The sequence below is a fragment of the Gossypium arboreum genome, chromosome 8 (genome assembly GCF_025698485.1).
Source record: "Gossypium arboreum isolate Shixiya-1 chromosome 8, ASM2569848v2, whole genome shotgun sequence".
NCBI lineage: Eukaryota > Viridiplantae > Streptophyta > Magnoliopsida > Malvales > Malvaceae > Gossypium > Gossypium arboreum.
In genome coordinates this window covers 130,119,456-130,133,651 of record NC_069077.1, presented here as the reverse complement: position 1 = coordinate 130,133,651, position 14,196 = coordinate 130,119,456, and the positions used below count along the sequence as shown (strand labels likewise).

The 14,196-nt window shown below is 35.4% G+C and overlaps 1 protein-coding gene across 4 annotated transcripts; it reads right to left on the bottom strand.

Annotated features, from left to right (window-relative positions):
* Positions 1 to 10,812: 10,812 nt before the first annotated feature.
* LOC108467695 (heat stress transcription factor A-7a) lies at positions 10,813 to 13,689 on the bottom strand. Of its 4 annotated transcripts, none has more exons than XM_053031919.1 (3): positions 13,034 to 13,689; positions 11,189 to 12,304; positions 10,813 to 11,109 (listed from the first exon to the last, which is right to left on the bottom strand). In XM_053031919.1, the coding sequence occupies exons 1-2, from the start codon at positions 13,346 to 13,348 to the stop codon at positions 11,537 to 11,539; spliced, it is 1,083 nt and encodes a 360-aa protein (XP_052887879.1). In that variant the 5' UTR covers positions 13,349 to 13,689; the 3' UTR covers positions 10,813 to 11,109; positions 11,189 to 11,536. The 4 variants fall into 4 exon arrangements, with proteins under 4 accessions (XP_052887879.1, XP_052887882.1, XP_052887880.1 ...); XM_053031922.1 differs by having other exon boundaries at positions 10,813 to 11,104; XM_053031920.1 differs by having other exon boundaries at positions 11,205 to 12,304.
* Positions 13,690 to 14,196: the final 507 nt, after the last annotated feature.

The window sequence follows — 14,196 nt, the reverse complement described above, 5'->3', positions numbered from 1 at the left end:
GCTTATTTATAGGTCAAATGATAAAATAATTTAAACTAATCAAAATTTAACTAGAAAATTATATCTTAAAATTAACTGAAATATGAAACATGCTCAACAAAATTAGTAAAGGGAAATAAAAGATTTGTTTATAACATATGTTTTGGTTAAAATTATGGAAATGATTTAATATAATGACTTTTTCAATTATATATATTTTTATAAAATAATTTATGTAAATTATTACTAAAATAAAAATATATTTAAAATCGTAAAATAAAAATTAATTTCTTTCTCCGACTTTTCTTTCAAATTTTAGATAAATAAAATTCAACAATACTATTTTAATTTTATTTGGAGTAATAAAGGATAAACTATCAAAATAATCACTTTTATTTATCTCATGTTATATTTTAGTTATTTATGTTTTAAATGTTATGTTTTAGTCATGTTATCGCGTTGTAACATTTTAGTCACTCAGCCATTAATTGTCTTTAGCGAAAAGCTGATGTGGCACGTTAAATCATCATTTCCAACAAAAATTCTAGGTTAATTTATACAATTGGTCCTCCTATTTCTTTTGAGTAATTTATTTTTTTTCTTTTTTGTTCTTTTAACTTTCCTTTTTTTTTCTTTATTTTCCATTTCCTTTTGCTACTCCTTCTGTTTCCTTCATTCTGCATTTCTTTTAATGTAAACAGAGGGAGAAGCAGAAGAGAATGGAAAATAAATAAAAAAAAGTTAAAAGAACATAAAAAAATTAAATTTCTCAAAATGAAAAAAATATAGGGACCAATTGTAGAATTTAACCTAAAATTTAATTTTGAAATGATGATTTAACATGCCACATCAGTTTACCATTATACCATTAGCGGAAATTAACGACTCAGTAACTAAAATGTTACAACACGATATTGTAAGTGACTAAAACATAATATTTCAAACATAAATTATTAAAATGTAATCTGATACAAACAAAATAATTATTTTAATATACCCTTAATAAAAAAAGTTGTTTAAATGAAGGAAAGAGGGTTGTTTTTCCTTCCTTCCTTTATTTTACACTGTCTTTGAATTATATATAATAAAGGAAGAGAGAAAAGAGAAAAGAAGGAAAATATTATTCAATATCATGAAATGAAAATATGATTTATTATGATATTTTTTTTACATTTACAACCTTCTTATAAAATAATTTATATGAAAGAGGAAGAGGATAAAAAAGAAAATTTATAGCTTTTACTTTTTTTTTCTTAGTTTTCTCCCAAATTTTGGGTTAATGAAGACTAATTTTATGGAAGCTTTTTTTTCCTTACTTAAATTTAAAAAAAACTTAAAACCAATCTCAACAAAAAATATTCTTCCTTTTTCTTACTTTCTTTATTTTCCTTCTCTTTATTCTAATCCTAGCATAAGGTTGGAGAATATATACTATTAGTTTTTTAAGATAATAATATTTTGGGTAAACTACATTATAGGTTACTCATCTATGCTTAAGTTTCTTTTTTTTATTTTATAATAATTTGTCTTTTTAATCCATTTTCATTAATTGTCATTGATTAAGTAATAGAAAATTAAAGTGGCGTTCTAAATTGATAAAATATGAAATTTAGCTATATGAAATTTATACATTATATAAATTTGATCTCAAATTTTAAAAATTAACCCTCAATATTTACGTATTATGTAATTAAGTCATTACATACATGGGCATCCCTTCTTGGTTTACACCTTTCAAAAACACCCATACCATTCATTAACTGTCATTGACTAAGCAATGGAAAACTTTTGTGACCATTCTAAATTGGTATAATAAGAAATTTAATCATCTGACAGTTATACATTATATCAATTTGATCTTAATTTTTTTAAAAAATTAACCCTCAATATTTACATATTATGTAATTAAGCCATGACATACATTAGCATCCCTTCCTAATTTACACCTTCCAAAAACACCCATACCATTCATTCGACTCATTCCCTGATAATATGAAGCTTAGTTGTGAAGGAAATTGTGACCTAATCAGGTTGACGCGACGACCATTGCAATTGTTCAATTTCAGCCAACATGTTAAACTATAGATGAAAAGTCCAAAATCAATGCAGAAGAATCATGTCGGTGATGCAAATATGGTAGTGTTAAGTCATATAGTTAGCAGCTGTTAGTTGGTTACGTAAGTCAGTAAGCAGTTTCAGATTTGTTCTACGAGGCTTATATAACTCGTTCCAAAGAATGAGAATGGTATTTTTTCATGTATTCATCAATGAAAAGTTAATCAATGATTCAGTTCTTTCTTCCTTTCAGTTGATTCTATTTCTTTAAGTTTGTGTTCATCGTTCTTACCTAGTTTCCTTCATGGTATCATTCGCTAGATGATATTGGGATCTACGATCACTATTAATTTTACCGATTCCGTTGCGGTTGAGCCAAATCTTGCGTCGTTCTCTGCTGATCGTGTGATCATTTCCTTTCCTCGTCATGAGGTAATTAAGCTCACTGAGGAGACCTACATGTAATGGCAGCAGCAAGTCAAGTTGATACTTGACGGTTATGATCTTCTTGGTTTGTTAGATGGTACCTTACCTCCGCCAGCTAGATTTGTTCACTCTACAAATGGTTCACTAGTTCTGAATCCATCGGCTCAAGTTTTCAAACAACAGGACCGATTCTTGACCTCGTGGCTCTTTTCCACGATCAGTGCCTCTCTGCTTCCGTCGTTCACTGATGCTAAGTACGCGTGTGATGTTTGGACCATGGCGATGGATCTTTTTACGGTTGATACGGGGGCTAAACAATCGCGTCTTCGTCATGAACTTCATTCCCTCAAGAAAGGTAACATGTTTATTCACTCTTATGTTGCTCGGATTAAAAACCTTTGTGCTTTGTTGGATACTTCAGGCTCACGGATCTCAGAAGAGGAGAAGGTTGAGATCATGCTAGCCAAACTGCCGCCGAAGTTTGAGCCAGTCGTTTCCTCAGCCTCCTTGTCCACTGGTCTTATTCCATTTCAACGCCTCGTCAACACCCTTGTAGAGTGCGAAAGTCGGCAATCTCGTATGGTCTAGGAGTTCTCTCTCCATGCGAATCTTGTTAAGCCTACGTCGTCCCCGGTCCTAGAGAGTGCCATTTGTGGTGGTCGTTCATCATCTCATGCTCGTGGGCGGTCGTTTCGGCCTAGAATTCAGTGCCAAATCTGTAGTCGATTTGGGCATCTCACACAACGGTGCTACTACCGTTATCACAGGGATTCTGGCCCTCCATCGCTGCCTCTAGTGGTGCACCACGATGGTCAGAATGCTTCGCGTGTTTTCCGTGCTCCCGCGCCTCTGTTCTCTGGGGATGACTGAGTATCGTTGTTTGGAATGAGCACTGACGAATGGGTTTATCCTCACATGAAAATGCCTAATGTTTGTTACTATCCTAGTGCTGGTCAAAATTAAGTTTTTGTTGGTCAAAATTCACATTACCTTGGTCAAAATTCAGTGTATGAAGTGGATGATTCTGGCTATGGTCAGCCTGCACGTGGGCCACCTGGGTTGTTGAATAATGATCCCAGGCCTGTTGCTAATGCTCTACCTACTGTTGGGCCTACGTTTGGACAAGTGAGGCGTGATTTTTGGTAGCCACTTGGGGTGCCTTTTGGACATAGGCCGCTTACTCCCCTGCCCACTACTAATAATGTTCAAGTTGATCCTTCATGGGGCTTAGGTCCGAATGCTAGGCTGCTCGGTGGTGTCTCAATTTCGTGGCACACAAAACCCCGTGCTCGTGTGTGCTCGAGTTCTGATCCATGTATTGGGCTACCTCGTGTTGGTGATATCCATGCCTCCGATTTTTCTGACACTTCTGCTTCTGGATCTCATGTTAACACGGCACAAGTTGGTTCCAATGATGATGTAAATGGTTCCTATATTCCTATGCCTGTTGGTTCCATATCTTGGTATCTTGACTCGGGTACTAGTCATCATGTCTACCGGGATGCGACGGTATTACATGACACCACGCCATACTCAGGTATGTCTTCTCTATTAATGGGTGATGGAACTCCTACTCAGATATTGTCGATCGGTAATGGTGTTTTACCCACCCCATCCAAATTGCTATATTTGTCCAGTGTTTTATGTGTGCCCAGTATACGAAAGAATCTTTTGTCGATATCTCAATTTGCTAATGATAATGATGTTTTTTTTAGTTTCATCTTACGTATTGTGTTGTTAAGGACATCAAGACCCAGGAAATCCTATTGAAGGGCCACATTCGTGATGAGTTATATCATTTTTCTGTGCCTGTTCATGCTCCGTTTGCTGTATACACGAAGGTTACTGATAATACTATAGATTGTTCTATGTTTGATTTGTGGCATAATCGTCTTGGTCACCCGTCTGCTTCTATTGTTCACACTATATTAGACAAATGTAATATCAAGCTTAATAAAGGTTGTAATAGACGTATCTATACTGCATGTCAAAAAGGTAGATATCATAAATTGCCATTTCCTGTATCTAATACTACATATCAACCTTTTGAATTGGTTGTATCTGATCTTTGAGGACCCGGTGTTGTTGCTTGTGATAATAAATGGTCAAGACGCAGTTTAGCAAGCCCATCAAGCAGTTTCAGAGTGATTGGGGTGGAGAATACCGGGCCTTCACATCTGTTCTGGCCTCTCAAGGGATTGTTCATCGCTTAACTTGCCCATATACTTCTAAAAAAAATAGAGTTGCTGAACGAAAACATCGACACCTTGTGGAAATGGGCCTCACATTGTTGGCCCAAGCGAATCTGTCTATGGAATACAGGGGTTACGCGTTTTGCTGTGCAGTACATTTTATCAATCACCTTCCTATTGCAGTTCTACATAGGCAGTCTCCCTTTCAGGCTTTGTATAGATGTGTTCCTTCGTATGATCATTTACGGGTTTTTGATTGTTGTTGTTATCCTTACTTACATCCGTATGCATCACATAAGCTGGAGTTTCTGTCACAACCTTCTATTTTTTTGGGTTACAGTTCTCAACACAAAGGGTATCAATGTCGTCTTCCAAATGGTAAAATTGTTATTTTCAGACGTGTTGTTTTTTATGAGAGTAAATTTTTTTCCTCCAAATGACATCAACTGTTTAGATCGGGAGTTTGGTGTATCCGTCTCCACCACTTTACCTCTTGTTCAGAGAGTATCTGCTCCTCTTGTAAACCCCCCTCACAGTTCCTAAGTGTTTCCAATCCATCTTCCGCTGGAAGTGGGTTGTCTCCATCTGGCTCACCTCCGACTGGCTTGAGTTCTAATCCAGAGTCTTATCCTCAGACTGTTGATCCTGACTGTTTTACCCGGTCTGCTGAAAGTGTTCCTTTATTGTCTCTTGATTCCTCTACCGTGTTGGCCCTTGTCAACACTTATCCGATGGTAACTGGAGCTAAAGCAGGCATTTTCAAACCCAAAGCCATGGTTGCTGAAGTTATGGAACCATCCACAATCCTGGAGGCGTTTTCTACTGATGAGTGGCGCACTGCTGCTCAGGCAGAGTATGATGCTCTTATTCGTAACTCTACTTGGGAGCTTGTTCCTTTACCTTCAAATCGCAAAATTATTGGATGCAAATGGTTGTTCAAGTTTAAGAGAAATCCTGATGGTACTATTTCCCGGCGTAAAGCCAGATTGGTTGCCAAGGGTTGTTCTCAAGTACTTGGGTGTGACTTCAATGAAACCTTCAGCCCAGTTGTTAAACCTGTAACTATTCATGTTATTCTATCAATTTCCGTGTCCAGAGGGTGGTCTCTTCGACAAGTAGATGTAAATAATGTTTTCTTAAATAGTAAGTTAGACACAGAGGTGTTTATGCAGCAACCTCCAGGATATGTTCAATATGATTCGACTGGTCAACCACTTGTGTGTCGTTTAAAGAAGGGGTTGTACGGTCTTCGTCAGGCACCTCGCGTCTAGTTTCAAAAGCTGAAACAGTTTCTTGTGTCAATTGGGTTCGTGGTTTCCAAGTCTGATGCGTCCTTATTTATTCGTATTCAGTCTGACTCCACGCTTTATGTCCTGGTGTATGTAGATGATATCATTATCACAGGCAGCATGTCTATCACTATTGATTGGTTTGTTAAATTGCTCAATAATGAATTCTCTCTCAAGGATATGGGTGATCTTCACTATGTCATTGGGATTGAAGTCAGTCGGTCTTCCTCTGGGTGTCTCCATTTATGTGAGGCAAAGTATGTACGGGATATACTTGATTGAGCATCGATAAGTAGTGCGAAAAGTGTCCACACCCCGATGATGAGCTCATCTACCGTCAATAAAGACGATGGTGAGTGTTTAGCGGATCTTACTGAATACAGAAGTCTGGCTGGTGCTCTTTAGTACGTAGTTCTTACTTTCCCTGATATTGCTTATGCAGTAAATCGGATATGTCAATTTACGCATAACCCTACCAATGTTCATATGACTGATCTAAAGCACATTTTGCCATATCTTTGTGGTACTATTGACTTTGGAGTTATTGTCCGACCGTCTGCTCGGTTGTCTCTGAACGCTTATGCCGGCGCCAACTAGGGGCTTGATTTTGATGAGTGCCGGTCCACTTCAGGGTTCTATATTTATTTTGGTTCTACTCCCGTGGTGTGGGGGTCTAAGAAACAACCGGTTGTTGCTCACTCTACAGTTGAGGCCGAATATCGGAGTCTTGCGACCGCTACTACTGAAGTAGTTTGGCTGCTTTCGTTACTTCAAGAGCTGCATGTCAAGTCAGCCGGTACTCTTACTGTTTAGTGTGACAGTTCAGGTGCCGTAACTATTGCAGCTAATCTCGTTCTACACTCTAAGTTCAAACATGTTGAGTTGGATCTGTTCTTTGTCCGTGAGAAAGTTGCAGATAAGTCCATTATAGTATGAGAGGTTCCAGCTTGTGATCAAGTAGCCGACATACTTACCAAATCACTTTCGGTGGCATCTTTTGCTCAGTTTCGGACTCTTCTTCGGGTTTTACACACGGGAAAGCTGGGTGAATGTTAAGTCATATAGTTAGCAATTGCTAGTTAGTTACGTAAGTCAGTAAGCAGTTTTAGATTTTTTATACGAGGCGTATATAACTCGTTCCAAAGAATGAGAATGATATTTTTTCATGTATTCATCAATGAGAAGTTAATCAATGATTCAGTTCTTTCTTCCTTTCAGTTGATTCTATTTCTTTAAGTTTGTGTTCATCGTTTTTACCTAGTTTCCTTCAGGTAGGAACTATGAGGAGCCCAAGAAACAGCGTTCACACTCTCTTGGCGTTTGCAACTCAACTGTTGACAATGTCAGAAACAAAAACCAACATTGTGTCATGGTGGTGGCTATTTGATTTTCTTTTAAATCTTGGTTTTTTTTCACAATGCTGGATAAATTAGTCATCTTTAAATTGTTAAAACATTAGGATTTTAATTTTTAAATGTTTTTAATACATTTGAACCAATAAGGGAAGAGAAAAAGGTTTTACAAACACAATGATTTATATTTTATATCGATCAATTTGAAATTTACATGTAAGTTTATCACTGTACCAATGACAACATTGATATATAAATAAATATTTATAAAAATAATTAAGATTAGAGGACCCCATAATCTTTAAAATAGCCCAACCGTAAGTACCAATTCCTTTAAAAACTATCCAAATTTATTATAAATAAAAGAAAATCCATCGTAATATCCTTAGATAACACTTTATACTATAATCCTTGTGACCAACCCACTGAAATGATTTTAAACTAATAAATAATAATCCTGTGTGTTTAAACTAGATGATGAGTTGTTTGTCTTCACCATGAAATGATGGATTTTTCAAATTTTCTTTTTGGGCTGGAGTCAACTCATTGGCATCAAAAGGAGAACAAAGAAAAATCAATGTGAAAGATGAGAAGATAAAATCTTTGTTCCTGCATTGCCAAAATTTTTTGTCTTCTTGAAGGAAAAACTTGTCTTGTTTTTGGTCCATCAATCCACTGTGCTGCTCCTGCATTGCCGGACCGAATCATATCTATGAAAAACTATAACATATCAGACAAAATTGCTGCAACTCAAATATCTAAAATAACAGGTTTTGTTAAAAAAGGGCTAACTATTATCACCCATAAAATTTTAGAACCAATGTCATGGAATGGTCCTCATCCTCACATATGCTTGTAAGGGAAGGTTAAAATGAAAGAGATCAAACCCAAGACAAATTTATGTGTCGTGTTTACCGGAAAAACTAGTGTGGCAGACTTAGGACAGTGAGATTAAGACCCAGTCTAAGTGTCCTCAATGGCTGCACTTCTTCATTTGTCTTTTTGTAGCCCTTGATTCCACAACATGACTTGACCATGGGACAATGTTAAACCACATGTTTATTTTATATGCTTTGAAACCACACATACATGTTTACCTTGCCTTTAATGCAACTTGTGTATTTAGACATAGGGAATGAAGAATATCAAGACAAAAAGTAAGACGTATAGGCCAAAAATTCACCGTTAATGTTGTACAATTCTAAATCACAGGTTACAATCATCTAAACTATAATTAATTTTACTAAATATTACTTTTCTTTCCCTCCGGGGTTTCAATTTAATTATTAAATTATTAAATTATTTTTATTTAAAATAATAATAAATATTAATTTAAGAGTTTTTTATCTTCTTATATAATTTTTTTTAAAATTCATGCTTACGGATTTGAACCCAAACACCAAACATTCCATCTTTCAATTTTGTCATTTCAACTAAATTAATATTTAAATTTTATATAAATTCTTAAAAATATATTATATAATTATTTTCTCACACCATTGATATACTATAATTTTATTGATTATATCGTCAATTGAGTTAATGTCACAAATTAACTTAATACCAACTCAAAAAAAAAAAGACAATGCTATAATCAATATTTGAAGTGCATTTAATATTCTTAATATAATGTTTTTGCCCTTTTAGAATTTCTTTTCACTCACAATTTAAACTATTTTTTTAATTTTAATTTTGTACGTATTGCTTATATGTTATTAGTATTAATCTCAATCTTACATTTTATTATTTTTGTATGTTATTTATAAACACACTTTTAAACTCTAAACTTGCGATTTCTATACGTATACGTGTGTGATAGAATTTTAGTATATAATTATACTCCCAAAATTTAGTATTAAGATCCATCAGCACTCTTGTGTAGCGTGACCTATTCTCTTCTATAGTTTCTTTTAACTAGGCTGCGGAGTTGGCCTAAAACATTGCCTTGTTGGATATGGCAGCCCACCAGACTAAAACCCATCAAAAGGGTCCAAAACTTTGTCCATTCAATGAGAGACATCTTGTGAGAGATGTTGGTGTTGCCAATGAAGCAAATAAACCCCTCTTAAGAACCAGGGAAATTTTGCCACACATCAACCCACTGATTTAACTCAAACTTATGCTCATAATAGATCAACCATCTTTCTTCATTCTAGCACCAACTTCGGTGCACCAAAAATGAGAAAAAAAAAAAAAAAAAACCCAATTTTCTCTGAAAACCATTTTACGCATTGCAGGGATACAATTTGCGAACTATGGACCTTACTTGTGATATTGATTTAATTTTTTTCTCTGAAAATTCAGTTTCTTACTAAAGTCAAAGGAAAAAAACATGCATTGAATTTTATGAAAGACAGGGGATAAATACCAGTGAAAACCGCGTGGAAGAGAAACTTCTGATATTTTCATATCCTATCCTTTTTGCAACCAATAATTAGCTGACATGCAGCTAAACCCGTCATTCATTTGGCCACATTTTCCTCTAGTTAAGCCAAAAACAAGTATACCGTGTCAAATATTTTCTTGCAACTATTCGAAACTGATCTTTGCACTGTTTCTTGTCACTCAAGCATATATAAATTGAAAGTGAAATGTACTAGTATCGTGTCGGCCGTATATATAAATTTGTAGGGAAAAATAAAACAGACCCATCATAGAGACAAGATTGGAATTATTTAACCATTGTCCTAAAACTTAATTGATCACATGCTCATCATGTTTAAAAAGGGGTGTTCGTTAGGTCTTTTCCTGATATGCATATAATGAAAATGATGAAATGTTTTGCCAAGTTGCACATTGCTATCTAATCACACTATTTGTTTCAAAGAAAACATTTTTACCTTTATATACTTTGAATGGGTCCTGCAACTGAGCCCCCATTTGGTCGGTAAAACATTAACTTCCCATTACAGTGTGATCTACAGAGGAAGCAATATAGTCAAACATGTATCAGAAATGATGTTTTTTTGATATTTTGCGTTTATAAGGTCCAAAATCAGGCCCAATTAGTCACATTGGTCCGAACTCGTAATGTTCTTTTAACTTTTACTGCAATGATTTTTTTCCCTTCTTTTTAAAAAGAGTTTACTCGATTTTGATGTTCCAAGAGCCAGCAAATAAGGGGATTTTCAATGCAAATTGGGCCACAGAAAATGAGGAGAATATGATGACCATGAACGTCGCTTTTGAGAATATGGTTATGTCCATAACCTCCTATGAATTCAATACTCACTGCAAATTTCAACTTTTGAAGAAACAACATCAACCAAAATTTTAAAGAAAAAATCTTTAGTGCTTATCAGGGAATTCATGAATTCATCTGGTGAAAGCAATATCATCAAAAGACGAGCAGCGAGAAACCGTCTGTTTACATTCCCTAGTTTAGACCACTGCGATTTGGTGCAAAGATTTGACAGCGACCAATCAGAATCCCATTGTCATTGGCCATAAAAATGTTCTCGTGGCACTGATGCAACAACTTCATGATTGTTCATTATTGTCCAAGTTTGATTTGATCAGTTGAAAAATGCTCAATCATGATATTAAAGCACTATAAGATTAAGTGATAACACTGGAGTTGGATATGATATTAAACGGTCTAGTATCACCGACCATGGTTCTTGCCACCGCCTCCCAAGAAAGAGACGAACAAAAATACAGCGAAATTGAACTGACCAAAAAAAAAAAAGAAAAGGTTAAAGGCTACCAAGTGATGATTGTGAATTGGATTCCAATAGCAAAATCTTAGTCGTGTTTTTTCTTTGCAACTTGCAGCTACAACTTGTCGATTTTCAACAGCTTCAGAACAAATCTACACTGATTTAAGGCCAAAAAAGAATGAATTAAAAAGAGGGTACAGCTAGTTAGTGAATTAAAATGCTTATTGGCACATTACATTGTAAAGAAAGAACCTCGAAACAGGTCATGACGATGAACACAACAGCAGATTCTGATCTACATAGCTGCAAATACCTAACCAAAGATAGAGAAACATAAGCGGGCAAAATGGATATACAAAAGGGAATTGCAGATGAAGAGAAACCAGCAACAAAGAGAGATTTTCCTCTGGATATGGTTCTTTTTTGGAATGTAATTCCCCCCCCCCCCTATCCTGCCAAATAAAGCATCAGAGATTCAAAGCAATGTGAATAGATCGTGGCCTAATTGTGTTGTTTTTCTTTAAGACCCCTTTTCTGCAGAAAATTAAGAGATTATGAACTAATGCTACAAAAACATGCAATTGCTACTTTGGACTTGAACCCAAATACCCCAACCGGTCAGCCAATACATTCACATCTTCATCTTCACCTCCTTCAGGTATATCCAACTCTCCTTCAAATCTCTCATTCAATAATTCTTCCCAAAACCCTTCATCAAGCTCTCTGTCATGGCCATGTCCATGTTGGAGTTCATCTTGTGGTTCCTCTTGCTCCCTTCTGGCCCTACCATACCCTTGCATTTCCAGTGCCAATGCTTCCAACTCTGTCACTTGGTATCCGTACTCACCATACTCCGGAGGTTCAGTTTTAACCGGATTTATCCCCTCGCTATCTCGGCTCGATTGGCCTACATGTCGTTGATCGATCGGCCGTCGCCTTTTCTTCGACATGGCTTCTTCGAGCTCCTTCCTTTTCTCCTTCTGTTGCATCAACTGCCGGAGGAAAGCTGGATTCTGCATAGCTCTAGCCAAGAAAGACATCATTTGTTGCTGCTTCTTTTCAGTGCCTTGTAACCTTTCTTCCATGGCTTGAATATAAGCTCGAGTGCTTTGTTGCTGTTGTCTTAGTTTCACTAATTCCATCATTAACACCTGCTTGTCCCGCTTCAATCGACCAACTTCCCCATCTACCCCAAATCTGCCAACTTCAACACAAGGACCTAAAGGTTGCTGAGATGGTGGGGGCTGAGATGTGGTCTTTCTTCTCCTAATGTTCTTCAGCAGATGCTTATGGCCCCTAAGGAACCCTTCATTGGCAAACTCCCATTTATCTGGATCAGTTTTTCTGAAACCCTGCAGTAAGTGAAATCAAACAATAAATCAAATTAAAAAAAAAAACTTGTTAATAATTTATGATTAGTTCCCATTGTTGATGGAGACAAGAACCAATAAATAATTGAGCGAGGTCCCACTTCCAGAAAGAACCATTAAGGTCTAAAAATTAAAAAAGAAAAAGAGAAAACCCCAAGGGAGTTGCTCAAAGGATTAAAATAATGGTGATAGAACAATCTCTACAAAAACGCAATAAAAAACAATATATATAAACTTTGGATGATCTGTAAGTCATGAGAGATTCCAGAACTTTCAAGAAAACTCTCGAGCATCAATAATTTAAAGAGGAAAACTTTTTGCATCCAATGAACAAAGAGATATAAGAATAAAAAAAATCAATTATTGCTGCAAAAAAAAAGAAAAAAAACTAAACGTAAAGCAAATAAAATGAGTGAAACCCAGAAGAACATTAACAAGTAAACATTTTACTAAGAATCATTATGAAGCTATGAAATGGAGGAAGCAGTCGCCTTTGGCCCCTAAATGGTGAAATTATGGTTTAGTCACTCTAAAAACTGCAATATTACATTTTGACCTTCTAAAAGACTATAATTCAACATTAGCCTCCAGTGGAATAGAAATTCTAACTTGATGTAATAATATTTGGAGAGAAATTTTTAAAATTGGAAAGGTTTTTTTTTTTTTTTTTGGGAAAATTGAAAACAGAGGTTGAGAGATAAGAAGACTTACGTAAGTATTGAGTTGCCTAACGAAACTAGAGAAATTATTGTGCTTGAAATATCGAGGAAGAAGATTAGTGGAGAAAGCGTGAGGATCCCACACAACAAAGCTGCTACCTGCTCTGCTCCACGAAACTATGTAATTAGTGCTAGGATCATCAACAATGTCAAAGGTCTTCGTGAGGAATGGCGGTGGCCCTGAATCGTGAAGACCCTCCATCGGCTGCGGTGGCGCCGGCCCCATCATCATCACCGGCGGGTCATCGTCGGACTGTGAATAACTCGAGTTCGGATACTCTTCCTTCACCGGAAAATACGGATTCATGGTCCCGAAACTCCGCTAAATTCTTTCTTCCTAAGATTACGAAATGATTCCTTTATCGAATTCAAACCCTTAATTTTGATGATTCTAAGTTCGTAAAACAAATGAGAATTTGAAAACAGGGGAAAGCTTCATATACGAAGAGCTGAAACTGATTCCTCAAACATGTTAAAAATAAATAAATAAAAATAACCCAAAAAAATAAAATTGAAAACTAAATCAAAAGAGAACCAGTACGATTATAAATAGAAAGTGAAACAGAAAATAAAGAGAAAAAAAGTGAATCTTTTTTTTTTTTTTTTCTGTGCGAGGTTTCTTCTTTGGGAAGGTCGTTTTTGCCGTTATAGTAGAGTTGGTAGCTTAGTCACGCTCGTTTATATACTAAAAGCCACGAAAGCAGTGTTCCCAAAAAAAAAAAAAAAAAAAAAGAGTTTTAAACAAAGAGAAATATATTTAATTGTGGGGATTTACTTATAAAAATTATTTAGAAAGTTCTGGACATATCCAATGGAACTTATTATTTTATTCATTATAATATTTAATTATTTTAGTTTTGATTTTGGTTTAATAACATAAATTTATTTTAAAAAGCCATATCTATTTTATAAAAGTATAAATAATAAATAATAAATAGTTCCTTTCTTGTAGAAAGTTCTGGAACTTCATCATGGTACTTGATCCACTTTTTGTATATTCATTATTAATTTTTGGGAGAAAAATTGGATTCCATTGTAATCTGAATTTTGATTGGTTGGGTAATGGGTCCCACACATAGTTTTTGGTCTTAAATTCAATTCAATCAGTTGAAATTATTATTAAATTATTAATAACAAAACATCTCACAAATGATT